The 20,737-nt window shown below is 39.2% G+C and overlaps 1 protein-coding gene across 1 annotated transcript in view; it reads right to left on the reverse strand.

Annotated features, from left to right (window-relative positions):
- Positions 1-20,737, reverse strand: part of ca10a (carbonic anhydrase Xa) — a 365,114-nt gene that overhangs the window by 46,736 nt on the left and 297,641 nt on the right. The window contains exon 4 of the mRNA XM_036142346.1: positions 13,378-13,563. Coding sequence (XP_035998239.1) covers positions 13,378-13,563 — 186 coding nt within the window. The remainder of the gene's footprint in view (positions 1-13,377; positions 13,564-20,737) is intronic.

Below are 20,737 nucleotides of genomic sequence, written 5' to 3' on the forward strand. Positions count from 1 at the left end.
AATGATAATTAGAGGAAGAGAAAATAAAACAGAACAAGCTTCCACATCAACATCTCTGTGATGATAATCTGCCGCGGCAATATTAGTTCAATTGCGATTTTCCATGTGCACGGCTCTGCTAGAAAGAGGACACACAAGAGATGTTTCTGTGATTGATGGGGATTTTAAATCTTTGCAGCAGCTGCCTGTGGCAAATCCTTCTGAGACACTTGACAGGATTTGAATTAAATATAGCTGGATTGTTTCTTTAGCAGTAAATGGAGTCTTTCATTCTGTGATAATACTCGGTTGAATATATTTGATGTTTAAAGGGGTGTAAACTTCAATTCATACTCACGCAGCAAATAATTTTCTATATTGGTTAAAGCCATGAATTATTTGTGTCACCTCTTATTGGTTAAAGCCATGAATTATCCTGGCCAGGATGCAAAAACGTCCTGGCCAGGATTCGAACCAAGGACCGTCTTGCATGTAACATCGTCCGTATGTCACACTCTTTCCTGGGGTACCTCTTTAAGCGATAACAGGTTTGTCACTTCCTCCTGAGGGGGACCAGGGGCGCACTACTGTATTTGTTGTTCGACTACAACCCAGATGACAAACTACATCCTCCATTGTAATGAATTGTGTCAAGTAAATGTATTACACTGTCAGCTGTAATATCGCACCGTCAAAAGGAAGTCATTCCTTCCTGCTGTCACCACGTGCTTGCTCAGGCCGAGGCAATGCTGTAAACTTAATGCTTCCACGAAGCTTCCTCACATATTCTTTTGCAAAACGGTACATTAACTGCGTTTTTCAATCAAACCGCGCGGTGCGAAACAAAAGCTGGTGCTAGATCCAGTTTTTAACAGGTGCTGTAAAAGAATAGGTTTGGTTTTTCAGGAGCAACAACGTTTGGGTTGCCAGAGTTCCTCCTTGCACTGGGAGAGGGGTTTCGCACTGGAACCAGTTTGCTCAAAGGGTTTTTCTTGAAATCAAGTCCAGCAAACATCATCTTCAGACAGCAAGAGTTGTGGCCTTTCTTTAATACAGCTTTGGCAGAAAAATGAAACAGAGGAATTCTTTCCTGTGATGGATCACCTGTCTCGAGTTTTCACAATGGACTGAAATAAACACACAACAGTGGCACACTAGAGGGAAGGAAATCCATCAAAAAGCCTGCGGTAAACTTATTAAAAGAAACAATTAAATAAATTTAATGATCGCCAGAAGGATGCTCGGATTTTGCCCTACATGCTGCGCACAGGATTACCAAGATGCACAGTTTGTTCACATAAAACAAAATTTATTTGCATTGAAATTTTATTTCAAGAGAAATTAAATTATTTTTCCATTTTTTATTCAGACACTTTTTTATACCAATTCCAGAAGGCAGTTTCAACCTTTTTGCTGTCTTCTAACCTGTTTCCTCCTGTTTCTTATATCAGAGGATAATAAAGGTGGCTGAGTGTTCTCTCGCTGTGCAAAAACATAAGTCAGCCTTGTGGAGAAATATTATTTGGAATATTTTAGCAGGATGAGCAAGGTGTTTCATTTTCAGATTAGACTGTGAAGTTGCTCCAGGGGAGCAGACCCAAACAAACACACACACACACACACACACACACACACAAACCAGTTCACCACCACTCCCACGGGTTGCCATTTCAGAAGGATATTCAGCTTTAAAAAGTTGAAATATTGCTCTCCTTGTTCATGTTTCAAGGACATGCATAGCCACCTTTCTATCTGCGAGGAAAGAGGAAAATAAGAGCTGGGGAGCAAGAAACATCATATTGGAGTGTGAAGTAACGAAGGCTGGGCGGGGATTTGTCCACGGGGCAGTAGGGTGACAGACGAAAGGGACGTTTTTTTTATTTGCTGTTAGCTCAGAAAAAAATTATTTCAGAGATGTTCGGGTTTTTCTGTTTAATGTACAACCTTTAGTGTCACTTTTTTTAAGGTACAGTATCTAATGACCTTAAGCTTCTCTGATTCCTTCTCATCTCCTTACTCAAAAACAACATTAATACTCCTAATTAATCCTTTGCAATGTTTGCAAATCAGCTGCGAGGAAAAAGTTGCAAACAATCAGCTCTTAAAGTGCAGTGATAGTGTCTGAGTGGGATATCCACGACCAGCCTAAGAGGGCGTTAAGATTCAAACCAGCTGCAGGGGGATTTGCAACAAATAGTCTACGGGGCTTTAAAAGGCCAAAGTTAATGTGGCATTGTTGGTGACCAACAATGCCACATTTTGTTTCCATGACTGGCTAAAGTAAATCACTCAGGGCTCCACTGGTTTAAGGCTTCATACAGATGATAATCCGAATAAAATGTATACCCTAAAGAAAAATATCATGACTAACTTGGGCAACATGATAATGCACTGGTTTAAGCAAACAAATCATTGTTTAGGAACACATATTTACTAATGTGATTTTAGGGTTTAATCACGTTTGCTTCAGTAAATAAGATTTAAGTTAAAAAGATGTGTCAAATGTTAAGCTAGTATTTCTGCAATGATTTATTGATTTATCTATAGGTAATTTTATGATGCTGTTCTTCAATATAGCTGCAAAGAACAACCACTCCAAGCTACATCTTATTTCACTCACATTGGGTCATGCTAGCTGTGTTTCGATCCAATCCTCATGTTTTTTTTTAGCAAACTTTTACAATATCACACACACACACGCCATCGTATGTTGACGTTAGCTGTAATAAACAGGAAGTAGAGGTTGCTAACTAGCACGGACCACAGATCAGTAATGGAGTGAGGCTTTAATGAATGTACCAAGTATTTTTATTTTATTTAATCTTTTTAATGTTTGAGACTTTGAAATGCTCACATCTCTTCGTCAGTCCACACCTACTTGTTGTTGCTTAAGACCCGTTTTTATAGCATTATGGGGACACCTGAGAAAGATGCCGGCAACAGAAACAGCTGATCAGACCTGTGAGGGTACATCAGAACTGATTCGACAAATGCATTATTATCTCTTCTTTAGCCTATTTACTGTTTTTTTTTTTAAGTCAGAAACCACCTCAAGCGAGCGTAAACCTTTTAACTCAAATTTTGCCGTTTCCGTCAAATCTTCTTCTAATGTGATACTTCAAAATGTGCATTGAAAAATGTTGATGGAAATAATAATTGAACTTTATTGATCTCACAATGGAGAAATTCACTTCTGCATCTTAACCCATCCCCTTGGGGAGCAGTGGGCTGCCACTGTGCGGCGCCTGGGGAGCAAACGGGGGTTAAGGGTCTTGCTCAGGGACCCAGAGTGCAGACGGTGGGGATCAAACTAGGTACTTGCAACCTTCTCAGAGCGCAAGTGCACTGCTCTAACCACTAGGCCACCACTCCGCGACTTCTGAGTGACATTGAGAAATAAGCAAATAACCGTGGCTTTGTTGGAGCTCCTCTCACCCCACTTCACAACTACTCGCCAAACTCACTGTGACTATCTACTTTAATAGCTCAGATTCAACAGCAGCAGCTTAACTTCAACCTCCATCTCATGCCTGTCCATGCAGGCCATGTCAACATTGTGGCTTGAACATTTCCTCTGACAGAGGTTTATGCCTGTGTTTGTTTGGAAGTGTCTGTATTGTTATGATTCATGCTCCTCCACATCATGTCCATGTTTTGGATCACCACTGTGTCTCCTCTGCCTTCTCTGAACTAATCAGTCTGACTCAGCTCACCTGCACCATGACTGATTGTCTCCCGGCTGCACCTGCACTCTGGACTATTTCAGATCACCTCAGTCTCACCCTCCTTGTCAGATAATCAACTACATTTTTGCTAGTAGAAATCTGGCCTCTTTTCATGAACTTTTGACCTCTTGTTTTTGACCACCTTCAGGTCCACAGATCTCTCCTTTTATGCCACGCCCAAAATGGCTTCCTCTTGTTTGTTTGCTATCTGGACATTGACCCGCGTTCTGCATTTTGACCTATGAGTTCTGCCTGGACCCCCCTGAGTATAGTTTGCCTATTTGTTGACCTCACTTTTGGATATTCTCTAAGGATCTGTTTGAAAGGATTGTTCATCTGCACCGTCGTGCCTTAGCCCTCACAAGCTCAAGAGGAGCGCTTGTTGCCTTCCCTATTCACACCCCCATGCCCATGTGACCAGATCAGGTTTCTGTGCTCCCAAGTTCTTGTTTACTGGAACATCACTGAAGCCACTGCAGTCCAGGTTGCCTCAAGTTATTGCAGGTGGGTTGGAGTGAACTTAAACATTCTGATTTATCAAAAGACCCCAATCATCATCCTGTTTCTTCTTATCGACAGAGCCTCCTGTGACGATCCATTCCCTGCGCTTTCTTTCTAAAGGACTTTCAATAAATTAAATTAATTGTTTTTCTCCCTCCTGTGTTGTGGCTGAATTTCTGGGCCCTCTGTGGTGATCCTTACATATATACTCAATTTCAAACAAAGCCAAAATAAATGTTTTCAATTTTACCAGTTTTTTTTAGTGGCATGGTTAAAAAAATAAAACAAAAATAATCTGTTTTTTACATCTTGTGAATTGATGGCATTGAAAATATGTAATACCCTAATCAATAATATGTCATTAGAGCAATCAAACTCTTACTGAACTGATCACCAGTTTTTCGCATTTTTACACTGGATCGTCTTTGGTAATGACCTCCCAGTCTTTAAGATTAAAAGCATCTATGCCATCACAATATTACTCCAGTCCTGCATGGAAACATGAAAGACAGGCACAATGCTTTAAAAAAGAATATTTTGGATTTGTAACGTCAATGATCAACTTCTGCACTGTTCAGTGTTATGTCCTTGCTTCTCTTTTGTGTGTTGTTAATAATAATTTAGAAAAAGCTTTTGGCAAGTTATTGCAACCTGAAAGGCAAGGCCCAGGGCAAACAACTTTGCTGCATTTTCCTTATTTTCTGAGCATTCAGGCTGCAATATAATTGTAGTAAGACAGAATGGTGTAAATATTTTGAGGGCATATTTGTCATACATATCCATTTGGAAAGGGAAATCTGCTGCCAACATAACCTTTTCCCCTTATTTCTTCCTGCCTTGAGGACGCTCTGTACAACATCACATTTCAGCTGCACATCTCCACCAAACCTTTATTCTCGAACTCTGAAGTCCTCAAACACAAAGTTCACCCCAAAGCGTAAGTCAGCAAGTGAAGGCAGGGGTGAAGCAAAACATGAAGGGGGTAAAGGGTAGGTGATACGTCCTTTTAGGCTCGGGTACCGGAGCTCTCCATCCTCCCAAGGACGCAGTAAACATGTTTTGTTAGGATTAGAATATCTCTCTCTCACTGAGGAAGGATAAATGATTATCATTAATTATAATAAATTTGCCTGTCAAGGCTGCAATTATTTTGTTGCCACACAAATTGGTTATTCATATAATGATGCCGGCGGAATGCAGTGGCGTGAGTGACTCATGAGTTTGTTGAAACAATCAAAGCCAAGAAAGCTAATTGTTTCACTCGTCAAAAAAAAAATTGAGCATGCCAAAGCTCAGCACCGCAGGTTCAGGTGTGTGCCGTGAGGGAGCTATGTGTACAGAGTTAAATGCTTAACTGTCATCACCAAGACAACTTTATTCCTGCCCGAAGCACTGATGCAAAAATTGCTGCCATGATGTGAAAGCTCATTAAGAATGTCATATGGCTCCCTGCAGGCTGTAGGTGTGCAAGAAAAAAAAAGAAAAAAAAAAAGAAAAAACTTTGACAACCAGAATCAGTTCAAACAGAGCGCAGTAACAAGTGCCTATATTAAGAATGTTAGCAAATGTACATGAGATGACAGCAGGCAATTTTGGACCGAATAAAATTAGATGTGTTTCAAATCTGCAGTGCAAGACAAAATGCGCTATATTGCTAAAAACATATTAGCTGGTTTATCCTCACATAACATGCACTAGAGGAACATCCCATTCCTAATTCATAGGGTTTAATACAACGTCAGTCAAACCCTTGTATAACAGCTGCAACTCTTCTTGGAAGGCTTTCTACAAGGTTTAGGAGTATGTGTATGAGAATCTTTAACCATTCGTCTAGAAGTGCATTCAAGAGGACAAGAAGGCCTTGGTTGCAGTCTTCACTCCAATAAATACCTAATGGCTTGTACTTGTATAGTGCTTTAAGTAGTCTGATGACCCCAAAGCACTTCACACTACAATCAGTCATTCACACCCCGATGGTGGTGAGCTATGTTAGTAGCCACAGCTGCCCTGGAGCATCAGTACCACCAGGCCCTCTGACCACCACCAGCAGGCAATTTGGGGGAAGTGTCTTGCCCAAGGACACAATGACTGAGACAGTTGGAGCGGGGATTGAACCAGCTACCCTCCAATTGCAGGACCAACTCCTTAACTCCTGCATTCACTGACCAAGGGGTCATTGGGAAGACCAGTTAAGGGTAGTTAAGTTCCACTAAGTTTTAAACCTGCTCATTTTTGTCTTAACAAGCTTTGCTTTGTGCTCTGCTCTGCAGTCGTCACGGCCATTCCTCAACTGTTCCAACAAAGTAAGGCACATGAAGTTGTCCAGAATATCTTGTTATGCTGAAAGCATTACGAATTTCTTTCACTGGAACTTAGGGTCCAAGCCCAACTCCTGAAAAACAGCTCCTAACACTGTGTACCAAACTTATACTTGAGACAATGCAATCAGGCATGTACCATTCTCCTGGTAACTACTAAACCCATACACATCAATCATGTTACCAGACAGAGAGGCATGATTCATAACTCCAGAGTACATCAGTCTCCACTGCTGCAGTCTATTGGCAGCAGGCTTTACACCACTGCATCAAACATTAAATAATTCTAACTAGAGCTTTGATGCAGTTCTCAGCATGGAAAACCATGTCATGAAACTATCTGCAGTTCTTGAGCTAATCTGAAGGCCACACCAAGTTTGGAGGTCTTAAGCTACTGTGGCTCGGCATCTGCTGACCCTGGCTTTAATTTTTTTTCCTGTCCTTTTCAATGTCTTCCTCTTTATTATGACACCACTAGCTTTTTTCACCATGGACATGGTGTGTCCGGAATTTTTAGTTAGTTTTTGACCAAACATAGCATTTGGTATTGAATAGCGCGCCCTTCTACATGATCGCCATGTCCCCTACATGTTTTTTAAAAAAACTGCAAATAAGGCTGTCTTTCTACATTTTCTTTCTTTTGACTCTTTTCCATTAATACCAGTGTTGTGGAGAGTATTACTAACAGTTGTCATGTCAAGAGATGCTCCCGCACGAGCAAAGGATTTCTGCTCCACCTCCAGATTTCTTTCCTCCTGATTAATGATCCCTTTGCTTAGCCCGTGTGTCCAGGGTGACTATTTCCATCTTCAGATCAACAACGTTTGTGTATGTGCATGCACGCACCTGTGTTTATATGCATCCCAGGCTCAACAGCGTAGAAGCTGTCTGGGTGAATGCTTCAAACTGGACTATATTGCGGCGGTGGCACAGTGAGATATCTAAAGTTTGGGCTAATGCTTTGTTGCTTAACCATGCCTTCAATTTTTTATCTCTGACTGTTATGATGCGTTTCTTAATCTTCGTCATGCTCTCAAATATGCACTATAGTGTTTTGATCCATCACAAAAAAAATGGCAATAAAATACATGGATGTTTGTGGTTGTAATGCAACAAAATGTGAAAAGATTTTGACAATGTTTGAGTTGTGTCTAAAAACCGCATTCTTCACCATGTGTGAGCATACTTTAGTTTAAATATTGGCTTACAGGTGAAAAGTGGAGAGGCCAAAGACAAACCTTTAGACATTACGCCACCTAATTGTTTTTCATTCTCCATTGTACAAGTAGTGAAAACAAGAGCGCAGCAATCTCTAAATTAGATAAATTAACTAATTGTCTACTCCTTGTGCATGAATAGATTCATACTTAGGCTTATGGCTCTTTCATATGTAATCGTGAATAAAACATACATTACTTTTCCATTCTAAATATTAAATTACACAAAACTTTATTCTAATTTGTTCATCATAAAATAGAGTTTTGTGAGCACAAAGGGCTGGATAGAAGCTACTAAATCTAAATAGATTTGCATCATTATTACATGAGGATGTAAACAACATAATTGATGCATGATGTCATCCACCGACTTTGAGCAAGCTGTTTTAGAAGGCTATGTCCTGTGAAAAATTGTAAATTAACATGTCGGAGCATGTGAATTTAAATTAAAATTTTAGGTGGTGAACTGTGACACTATTTAATTTTAATCTGTGTGAACTGAAGTTAGACACAGTATTTCCATGAGCAGCTCAGTTTTCAGGTTAAAAGAGGAATGGAAGGAAGCATGGTAAGAAAACTGCTGTTGGGAATATTACACCTAAAATAATTTTATTTTGGATCATAAATAACTTCCAGGACAGACTCTCAGAGGCTTCAGGACATGAATGATTGTCCAGAGGACTGTCTCAAGTGTTGGGTTGTTAATCATTTTGCCCAAAAATACTGAAACAAATAGACAGTGGGATCAAACTGTCCTCAAAAGTGACTTCTTTCAGCAATCCCGACAAGATTGGATTATAACATTTGTATTTTCCAGCATAATCGAGTAACTTGTCACAAACAGAAAACAGCTGCCAACTTTTGTGATCAACTCCAAGCACTGACAAAACAAAAAAGGGGTCACCGTCAGTCAGAATTTGGTCAAGAGAGAATTACAGAACTTACAGAACTTTTAATTCTCCTATGCATCATAGCAACAAAATGAAAGAAAAAGGACAGCAACAGAAACCACAAAATATATTTGTGTAATTCACAAACACTTTGAGGCATAGAATCATAACTGAGCGTTAGTTTAGGGACAAAATATTTCTGGTTAACTTGTTGCCATTTTTACTACTGAGTTAGTAACCTTGCTTGCAAGCTGAATTCTCATGGTATTTGTGTGTTCACAAACACACAAGAATCCATTTTGTCCCGGGCCTGAACCAAAAACAAGACAGGCCTATCTCGCTGCAGTATTATGGATTAAGGCACGGCATATGATGAAAGCAAGTGCCAAACCAAAATAAATATGGCAGCAGAGGAGGACACATTCACAGCTGTTGCTTTTGTCAGAATCCCCAATTGTCACGAGCGTCACTATTCAAATAAGCGCACCTTGACCAGCGTAACTTGTAGTTTCTCAAGGCGCCTGCTGCTTACGACATGTTCATTTTTTCCCGTGATTGGCTAAAACAAAACTTTGGTAGGCAGGCACTAGGTTTCGCTTAACCCAATCAGCTTGGAAAGTTCTGTTGAATGTCCCTCCTTTCCCCCGAATGGATTCAATTGAAGCAGACCTAGATTGATAATGTGCAGAAAGTAGAGTGCTACACATTATCAGTCTGGTTTGCCAGCTTATTAGGTCAGAAGCTGTTGCATGCCATCTGACTAAATGGTTCAAAATTACTATAATTCAAGTATATGTGCTGCAGAGACATAATGGGCCTCAGAAACTCCACTACCATCCAATCTCAGCAGAAGTGATGCTTATTTTTGCCTGCCTACCTAAATGAAGACACCTATTATTATTATTATTATTATTATTATTATTATTATTATTATTATTATTATTATTATTATTATTATTATTATTATTATTTGTATTATTATTATTTGTATTATTATTATTTGTATTATTATTATTATTATTATTATTATTATTTTTTTTTTTATGTACTGCTTTAAGTAATCAGTAAAATTTGATTTTTACAGCAGTAAGGTTCTTAAATACCTATCACACCATGAAGATGTGTGTATTTAAAGTCAAAACAAGCTCCAGTTTTACTGCAGCATGTTTGGTAAATCCCCAACATACTCTAAATGACACCTTGCTGTCTTGTTGCTGAAATGAACTCAGTACAACATGTCTTGGCTCTCTTATGGTCTCTCCACATTCCATTCAACTTGACTTCACTGGTGGTAATTCAGGTTACTGCGCAGAGGGGCTGCCCTTATCATTTTGAGTCGAATAAAATTACACAAAATTGCGAGAAGTGTGGTAGAAGCAGGCTTGGCGAATGAATAAAATGGGCCGTGAACTGCAACATCCACTGAGGCTTGAGTGTAACAGAACAAACATAAAAACATTGAATACATTCAGTCATGGACAATTTCTATCACTGTGCAAAAAAAATAAATAAAAAAAGAAGAAATTCTTTGCCCCCCTGTACACATTTACTCTGCTTTTTTTCCACACTTAAATGTTCCAGGTCAAAACAAGAAAATATGGACAAAGGTAATCTGGGGGGGTCGGAGCTGTTCAAATCAATCTCAGCCTTTATTAAAAAGTTAATTACTCCCTAAACCTAAAACCTGGTTGTGCCACTCTTGATGACAAAAACTGGCATCAAGCAATAGTGATACTTGGCAGCGAGTTGTTTATTTGGCCCAGTTTTCTTTGCAGGATTTTTATAATTCAGTGTGATAGGAGGGTTTTTGAGTGTAAATAGCTTGTCCAAAATAATTTAACTTAGGTCCAAACTCCAAAATACTTTTGCTTTTTTTGCTTTTTTATGTGAACCATTCAAAAGTGAACTTCCTGGTTTACTATGGATCACAGTGCTGCTGTATAAACTAGACTTGAGACAAAAATTGTAAAGTGAAGGTCAGACATTCTTTGGAATTTTCTGCAAGAGAGAATAATTAATAGTTTCATCAATGTCAAAATGTCCAGGTCATCCAGTTTCACAATCCTCACTTTAAATTGCACTGACTGAAGATCTGGCAAACCCAACTGAAAATGCATGATTAAAAGGCCAGATTAAACACTGCTTGTTTTGTATTAGAAAATGTCACTGTTTTAAAAAAAACAAGGCTCAAAATTCTACAGAGAAATTATGCACTTTTCCCCATTATCAAACTTTATCTCAGTAGTGATTCCATTGAGTATGGTCACCATGGCTATTGATCAATACCACTTGGCATAAAAAGTAAATATCTGCAAGGTGTAAGGAGGTGTTTGCTGGTTTGTAAGAATTCAATGTCTTTTGGTATTTGGCAGTCATGTAAGGTGTCTTCCACCGTAATTTGTCTGATTTATTTCCAAGTTATGTTTTCTTACTTTTACAGTTCTCTCCTACTCACCGCTGGTTAATTGTAATTTTTTTTATATATATTTTTCATTTTCCAGGGGTTATTATCTCCCTGTCATCGTTTCATTGTATTAAAGTAAACTAAAGGCTAACCAGAAAACAGCACGCCACAACTGAAAGACCCTAGAATGAGTACTGCTATATCAGCTACCAACACATCACCAGTAGATAATTTAGTCTGGTTCTGAGGCCCATTTCGTCATCATTGGTGCTGTTTACAGTGTCTCTGCATGAAACTGCAATATACAGTGCATTTGACTTGCTTAAATCCTCACCCTTGTCCATTGTTCCTGCTTCTAACACATCAACTCTAAGGACAGAATTGGACCATTCATTGGATCCACTGAAGTTTGGCTAGCAGCCTAGCATCAGGGTGGATGATGCCATCATCTACCTGGTGCACCAAGATCTGGCAGACCTGGAGAATCCTGGGAGAGCTGTAAGAATAATATTCTTTGATTTTGTTTGACGTTGTTTGTTTCTTTGATGTCTTGTTTGACATCCAAACAAGCCTTCTAAAAGACAGGAGTAGACTGTCCGTGTGGATATTGTATTCCTCACTGGTCGACTGCAGTATGTTAGGACACAAGGGTGTTTCACTGACAGGTCGAGTTGCCATATGGGAGCACCGCAGGGAATTGTGTTGGGACCATTTCTGTTCACGCACTACACTGCAGATTTCTCCATCAGCTCACTAGGCTGCCACCTTCATAAGTTTTCTGTTGACTCTGCTATAGTTGGTCTCACCACATATGAGGACGACAGAGTACAGACAAAGGAGCTGGTGGGGGACTTTCACTGCACACCCATCCCATTGATAGCAATTAATATCCAGGGAACTAGTATTGAGATAGTGGACTTGGAAAGCACCTTAACAATAAACAGGACTGGAGTCACAACACAGATGCTATTTACAAGAAGGTTCTGATGAGACTTTACTTGCTGAGGTGACTGAGATCTTTTGGAGTGCAAGGGGTGCTTCTGAGGACCTTCTTTGAGTCTGTGGTGGCATTAGCCATCTTCTGTGGTGTGGTTTGTTAGAGGAGCAGCTTATCTGTAGCTGAAAGGAACTGACTTAGAAAACTAATTATGAGGTCCAGCTTTGACCTGGGATGCCCCTTGCACCCAGTGCAGGGAGTGGGAGACAGAAGGACTTTAAGAAAGATAAACTTCATGATGGGGAATGTCTCCCACCCTATCCATGGAGCTGTTGCGGGGTTGGAGAGCTCTTCAGTGACAGACTGCTGCACTTTAGATGTGCAAAGAAACGCTTCTGCGTTTCTGGTCCTTCCTTCCAGCTGCTGCTAGACTTTATAATCTCTGTTGTTCACAACAGACTCAATAAGTGTTTACAACATGCTAATGGTTGCATGGGACCTGATCCGATCAGGAATTATTTACGTTGTCTCTCAGATGCTGATGTCCATTTGCACACATTTTGTGCTACTCTGGGTGTTGCTTGTACATTCATGCATATTTAATATTTGTTTCACATCATTGTGTGAATCGGTTGCTGCTATCCCGCTCTTTAGCTTGAATATCTCATTTTATATAAGAATATGCCATATTATCGATAATTGGAATTTATCTGGTTTTATTTTGACTTTTATTTTTGCCTTTCATTCTCTGTTGCTTTAGAACTAACTTTAGCTTGAATTAGCTTGATTTTTCCTTAATGATCTAGTATCTAACTATGTGTTTTTGCCACTGTCACCCCTAGATTTCCCCATTGTGGGACAATAAAAGAAATTACTTATCCCAATTGATTTAATGCCTAACTTATTCAACCCACTAGCAGGTACCAGAATGAAGTGATTATCAGTGTTCTTTACTTCACTAGTGGTCATAATATTATGCCTAATTTCAAGCCCTATAGACATTGTCCTTTCTCATGTCACAGTTATTGATGTAAATAGAGGACTAACCTTTTAATATGTAAATACCGGGCAGATTCTGCTTCCCTACACCAATGTTTACAAAAGTTTAAAAAGTCGGTTTCATGAATAAAACTAACTGTGTTTTAAAGTTGAAGCATCTGTCACTTTGTTTCAAAGAAATGAACATCCTACTTTTGAAAAATGGGACAAATATTTCTGTTACACATTTTCTGGTGTGTCTGAACTGATTTCCTGGAGAATTCTCATTAAAGCTTACAAATAGGCCACAGTTGATTTGCTGTGTAACAGAGCTCATTTGAACTAATTTAGCATTTTCCATTTCTATTCCATTGACAAGCAAAGAATTGTTCAACATTTTTGAATGAAATACAATTGCATCTACACACCTCTCCAGAGAAGGCCTGTCCATTCAGCAAGTGTTCCGAGCCCTGTCCATCCTCACTACCGAAGTGTAGTCGGATCTCCTCCAGACGGTGGCTGTATGTCATTGGGCCCCCAGAGATGTTAACCAGATGCTCCTTCTCCAGTCGCAGAGACACGTGGCGGCCAGTGTTGTACATTGTCCCTCCCACCTGGAGTAAAACAGGTTAAAGGGTGTTGATTACAGGCTAGAACAACAACATGCCCTTTTTTTTAATAATGTCTACATTAAAGATGCGAAATGTAAATAGAATAGAGAAACTCGTTTTCTAATGTCTGTTTTGAGGACATGTTATGACACACTGGCAAAAATCAAACATTTTTAAGATGATTTGGCAGAAAAACATAATGTGACCAAATAAAATGTAGCAATCATTTACTGTTCAGTCCAATCCAAAACAGCAATAAAGCCAGCAATAAAAGCAACAATGATATAACCACACATAGACTGGCAGAAGAGCCAAACAAGAACATTCTTTTAAAATAAACAAATGCACACGGTTTAAACATATGTATTTTCCTTTTAATAGATCTCTAAAAAAACAGACTCACATGCTTTCTGTTCATCTAATATCACACTTTATTTCTCCCTAAATTGTATCTATTCTTGTGTATTTTATCAATGATGTCAAGCCAAATTCCCCTGGAACTTTGAATTGGGTTCTGCTGCTTTTTAAGAAGGCATTAAAAAGCAGGATAATCCCCTTTTAAGTAGAGAGGAGAATAATATGGTGGTAATGTCATGTATTGTATGTGTCTATGCAGCCTTTCAGTGTATATTCTTTAATTTTTGATTTGGTATCTTCATCCGAGTATTACTAAATGCTGAGCTAGTTAGCAGGTAAAAATAATGATGGCCACAGATTTATTTATTTTTTGGTATAATTTGATGAAATACAGTCACAATCAATATACAGCATGACGAGTGGTTTTCATTAGTACAGTAGACATTTTTTTATTTATTCATAATCATCGGTAGGTTCAAGGTGAAGCATTGGTATTCAAGCCACAACTTTGGGTGGACTTCCAATGCCCTTATCTGCCTCCTTCTATCCGTTTGCTTTTCTTCCCCTCAGTTCCTCCTCTCCTTATACCACTGCCTTTCAAAATGATCTCTCCTTCCCTTCTTTAAAGTCCTAGAAAAAGAAGTCTGCCCACACTTTGTAAATATTTTATAGACACTCTGAAAAATCAATGCCTTGAAAGGATGAAGTGAGAGTAAGAGGGAGTGATGCAAAGAGAGATAAGTAACGTGTGCAGGAGGAGAAAGGTGTGTTGAGTTTAGTGCCCAACGAGGGAGACGAAGCAAAGGTAGAGAAGACTGAGCCTTTTTATTTTCCCTGGTGAATTAAAAGGAGCGAGGTGAGACCCCTAAAAAGGCCAAGAAAATCTCATCTCTATCTCAAAGCCTCCTCTCTTTTTTGGGGCTATTATTCATCAGGCAGAAGTGGTTAGAGTTTAGTTTTCCTCCCCCCTCCCGAATCCTTTGAGATAAAATGTCGATCAGGCTGGTAATGAAGGACCGCAGAAGAAAAGGCATTAATATTCTGCTGTAAAAATCCAAATGCATTGCATAACATCTAATTGTTGAAGATCTGATTTGCTGCCACAGTGATTCACTGTTGAGAAAAAGTCTCATTTGGGGATGCATAATTACAGAAGGCTTCTACATGGCTGATGACTGAAATGACGATTCAATGTTTTGACATTTTTGTTCAACAGTTTGGGTTCAACATCCGTCAGGTTGGACGTAGTCAGTGACTGACATTTTATTTTTATTGAAAGCGTCCAAAAATGGAAAAGGTGCATGCAGATGGTTTGTGAACACAGCTCCGCATTTAATAGCTAATAAACAAGGAATCACTATCAGCAAACTGTGAGATCATTGTGCCTCTTTAGCCCAATCATCTCGCACACAGAGCTGGGTGCTCCGCTATAGAACTGGGAGCTTCAGGGTTCCATAGTGTCTTGGCTTTATTTTATTGGCTATTGGGGTGTCCATATCTACCAAAATGGGTTATTTTTTACTTTGCAGACCAGAGTGCTTGGCTGGTTAGCCATCACCTATTTGCTGGTATGGATCTGGATCTCCTACTAAATCTGCTGTGAGGCAGACACCCTGTCTACTTTTAAGAGACAGGTCTTAAAAGTAGACAGTCTTACTTTTTCTTCATAGTAGGTACACCTGGTCTGGCGTTCTGTTAGCTGCTATCTAATATAGAACAGATTACTGGATCAATGTGTGCTTCTGTGCTTTTTTGTCTCTCTTGTTGTGTCTCTGCTCTGTCTTCTCTAACCCCCAGTCGGTCGAGGCAGATGACCGTTCATACTGAGCCCGGTTCTGCTGGAGGTTTTTCCTTCCCGTTAATGGGGAGTTTTTCTTTCCACTGTCGCTTCATGCTTGCTCAGTATGAGGGATTGCTGCAAAGCCATGGACAATGCAGACGACTCTCCCTGTGGCTCTACCCTTCTCCAGGAGTGAATGCTGCTTGTCGGTACTTTGAAGCAATCAACTGGTTCCCTTATATAGGAAATTTTTGACCAATCTGTATAATATGATTGATTTTGACTTTGTAATGTGCCTCGAGATGACATGTTTCATGAATTGGTGCTATATAAATAAAACTGAATTGAATTGAAATCTTAGGCAGTTAATTGCCCATTGTCCTTGCTGGTGAACCTCCAACCCATAGTTGGCACAGATTTTTATATTTTTTTTATAGTATTTTCTTTGTTCTGTGTGTACCCACATGCATCTTCCCTGCGAGGCAATATGCTGAAGTGATATATGGCTTTAGTGAAAACTATAAGCCTCTGAGAGGAGCAGCGACTGCTTTTCTGTAAGGTCCAAGAGGCTTTCGTCTACGTACACAGAGAGGTATGCCAAAACCTCAAGCCAAGCAAATAAATAAACTGAATAACTGCTATCTTTTTTTTAATTTTGATCGAGTGTGTCAAAAACAATCTGATTAGTATGTTGGAGTCAAGTTGTGATGGAGCAAACCAAACATAAAGTCCTAATTTACATGTAAATAAATGTAAAAAGCCATTTAGTGTTCAGAAGTAATTTAGATGATTTAGATGATGTGCCTGGAAACGCAAACTTTTTAAAATTATTAAAATTTTTTAATACTTATCCAGATTTTTAAAAAAGCTACAGGAACCCTGTAAAATGTACACCAATAAGAGAAAAATAAGAGTTTTATAAAAAGTGATTATTTCTCTTTAGGTCACTGCTAAAATAAATGTATATTCAATTACTTATATTACTTATATTTTGTTGGTGTACTGAGATATGTATTCATAATCACAACCCTTGTTCTCTGCAATCACTGACCTGGGGGGATTTTCCGTCACACGTTTTTGTTTTTTTACATTTAAAACTTGAAGGGCTATGGAAGAGCAGGAACCAACACTTAGAGACAGAGACGTGCAGATCATTTTGGAATTGCATGACGTAAAAGCTAAAGACCTTTAATTCTTATCATGTCTTCAGTGATGCTTCAAAAGGATCGATAACAGGATGTTTGCATTAGCTGTCTACTATACTCCAATTTAATTATATGCCAACCCCACCGCAATCCCCCATCAGAGGACTCAGAATAATTATGGTGTATAAACATCAGTTCAGAAACAATTAACTTTTGTTTGTTTTTTTTATGTTTTTTTTTTTTTTTTTGCAGCACTAGTGGCTCATTTTTACAAAGTAGACTAACAGGAAAGTGGGTTTGAGAGAGAGGGGAGGACATGCTGTAAAGGACCTCAGGCCGGAATCGGACCCGGGTCAGCCGCGTCGAGGACTAAGGCCTCTGTACTGTACATGGGTCGTGCTCTCTGCCCCTGCGCCATCGGAGCACACCCCCAGAAACAATTAACTTATAAAAAGCAATACAATATCTTGATGAGCAACCCCACACTCTTCTGCAATCCACGACTAACCATTACAGGATTGTGAAACAGCAAAATATACATTAGACATGCGATCTAGTGTCCCCTGGAAATCATTTTCCCATCCACTATGTATTGTTAGTAAGAGTACAGCTGTTAGGCAGTACAGCTGTTGGCTGTCTCTGTTTAGCAAATGGGAAAGTGTGTTCAACAATACAGAGGCAAAGACAGTAATCCTGTTTAGTGTACAACAGTGAAACTGACATGTGGAACGGGCGCTACAAGAGCGCGTTCCAGGAAAAGCTGCACTATTTCCTAATTGGCCGTCCGCTCCTCCCTTGGATCAATAATCTCTTGTAGCGGTACTCCCAGCTGCCCAGCACAAAGAACCATTATGGGGCGACTCTGCTGCACTGTGGAGGATTGCTTTCTGCAGCCCACTGTGTACAATGCAACCTTGGGTATGCAAATGATTATTTGGTGATTGAGGACACGAGCAAAACCCTGATGAAGCCCAAAAGCAATTTCAGAAGAGAGATTGAACTCATAAAAATCCTTTACAATTAAAGTTAAATTCAAAGCCTTAATGTTGGGGCTAAAAGATCACATTTAACTACGTTTAGCTAGCTGGTGGCAGCCACGCTTGTAGAATTAATGAACATGACTCGAGTTAAACTTCGTTTGGCCACGTTGCTGCAACAGCAATTATCCATCACAGTCGCAGGATTGTGGCAAGCTTTGCAAACATGCTATATTTCTATCAGCCTTATCCTTATTTGGAGTCTAAGCACTCATGTTAGCAGTAACCCAGTTATTTGCAGTGGTTCTTGTTGTTAATGTTGTCATATTGTGTGTAGTGTATGTATTTGTGAAAATCACTGGCTTTTGTGCTGTATTCATCAAAAACAACACCAGCCTCTCAGATAAACAGAGGCCTGTGTGCTGCTTGTATATTGGGTGTTTGAATCACACGGTTGCATGACAATCAACAGAAAAACATTTTGAGCTCTCCAACTCATGCCGCAGCATTACACCATGATTACACCGTTTTTATGCTAATGACTTGCGAACAACGTAAGGAAATGCTCCACTGAGCTCTTTGCACTGTCTTTTGTTGAGAGTATTGCAATAATCAGCGTATTATTTAAATTCTAACAATTGTATAATACTGAAACTGAGGCCCGTATGTCTCCCAGCTGCTGCCGGGAGCTCCATTATTATCCTAAAACTATTAAAATGAGGCAGGGACCCTTTTTTAATAGCGTGAATACACAAACGTTCGTATTTAATAAATCCCATATAGTATTTGTGCCTGCCCGATTTATTCTGCGGTGTACCAATCATAGACCATAGATATGAGAAAGCTCCTGCCTACATTCTTTTGTTTGGGATGGCACCAATTTGTAGCAAATGTCTCCCAGTCGTGGAATCAACAACCAAACAACAAGAGGAAAAATAATAATTTACCTACTTGTATTTATCATAATACTTTTTTTAATAAATATCTCTGAGTGCATTAATTATACACTGGAATTGTACAGCGAGTTCAGATTGTGACAACAAGCAACCAAAAAGTGTCTAATTCATGATTTTCTAAATGCGAATTAAATCAAGAGAGACGAGTATAATTTTTTATTTTTTTTTTGTGGAGGACACAGATTGCCTACTCCTGTTTGTTTTTGCTCTAACGAGGATGGTCGCGTCCATTCCGCCGTGCGCTTTAGTATTTCAACAGAATATTGTTGCCGACTGATCCACTTGAAAGCTTCAATTTGTTTAGTTATTTTGTTGTTTCATTTCATGTCCTGATGGAGCTCTGAGTGACAAATGAAAGGAAAACTGCACTTCCCATATCTGAGCTACACTAAATAATTCACGAGAAGACCAAACAGAGTGACAAAAAACGTTTTCAGTGGTTGGATTTTTTTTTTTTTGTTTTTGATTTTTTTGAGGTAGCAGTGACTTAAAAAAGATTTGAATCTATCATTTAATAAAAAAAAAACAATGCTTCAAGAGATACTTTGTGTCATTATAGACAAATATTAAAATCAATTTGGGAACAGTTTTCATAAAAAAAAATCTACACACTGAAGACATACTTTTAGACATATTTGTAAATGTATTAAATGTAATTTGAAATGGATACTTATACAAGCATTCATAGCCATGGGTTATTTTTTCATATAAGGACAGATCAGGAAACAGTTACTTAATCAGAAAAATGCTCCCACCGTTTGATGCTGCCACCTCTATGCTTCACAGTAGGGATGGCATAAGCCATGCAATGACTAATGCGTACTTTTCCTCTGATATGGTGCTTGGAAATGAGTTCAAAACGTTTGCTTGGCTTTGTTAGACCAGGGAAACTTGCTTCTCCTGCTCTACCAATCTCTTGAGGTGTGTTTCTAAATTCAAGTTGGCTGCCATGCAATTCAGGGGAATCTACCACAAAGACTTCATTGGCGGTGTGAACCAGCAATGGTTGAACTGTCTCCACAAGTTAACACTGAAGCCATGTCTTAATGACCACTGATTTCTTGGTCACCTCTCTGACCAAGGCAAGTCTAACCCGAATTCTTAATCTGTTCAGGCAGCTGGATCTAGAGAGAGTCTTTGTTGTTCCAAACCCTTTAATCCTCAAAATAATGGAAACCACAGTATATTTTATGACTTTCACATCATCTGTCCTCAAATGACTACAGATAATTGCTTTTACCCTATTGTTAGTTTCCTGCTCTGATATGCTATGTCAATTGTGAGAGCTTTTAAAGACAAGATTTGTCATGTTCAATCATCTGAACTCACCACAGGTGGACTCCAATTTTATACTTTTTCTAAATTTACAAAACTGGAAACATTTGTGGATTTGAGTGTCATTTGTTGATTTCTGGATCAATGTGCGCTTCTGTGCTTTTTTTGTGTCTCTGCTCTGTCTTCTCTAACCCCCAGCCGGTCGTGACAGATGACCGTTCACTCTGAGCCTGGTTCTGGTGGAGGTTTTTCCTTCCTGTTAAAGGGGAGTTTTCCTCTCCACTGTCACTTCATGCATGCTCAGTATGAGGGATTGCTGACGACTGTCCACTGTGGCTCTACACTCTTTCACCAGGAGTGAATGCTGCTTGTCAAGACTTGATGCAATCTGCTGGGTTTCCTTAGATAGGAACAAATCAGCCTGACCAATCTGTCAGGCTAATTTTATTGAATTTGATTTTGCAAAGTGCCTTGAGATTACATGGGTTGTGAATAGGCTCTATATAAATACAATTGAACTGAATTGAAATTTCTATATTTTTTAACATATATGGGCATTTTCATATTCCATTAAAAACACTGAAAAGAAATACAGAGAATATCAAGCAATATAAATAACACCTGAAGAAAATACATTTTCAAATGTTCTATGACAGGTGTGTCTGCGGCCACTTTGCTGCTTCAGGA

This window comes from Fundulus heteroclitus, chromosome 10 (assembly GCF_011125445.2).
Source record: "Fundulus heteroclitus isolate FHET01 chromosome 10, MU-UCD_Fhet_4.1, whole genome shotgun sequence".
Classification (NCBI taxonomy): domain Eukaryota; kingdom Metazoa; phylum Chordata; class Actinopteri; order Cyprinodontiformes; family Fundulidae; genus Fundulus; species Fundulus heteroclitus.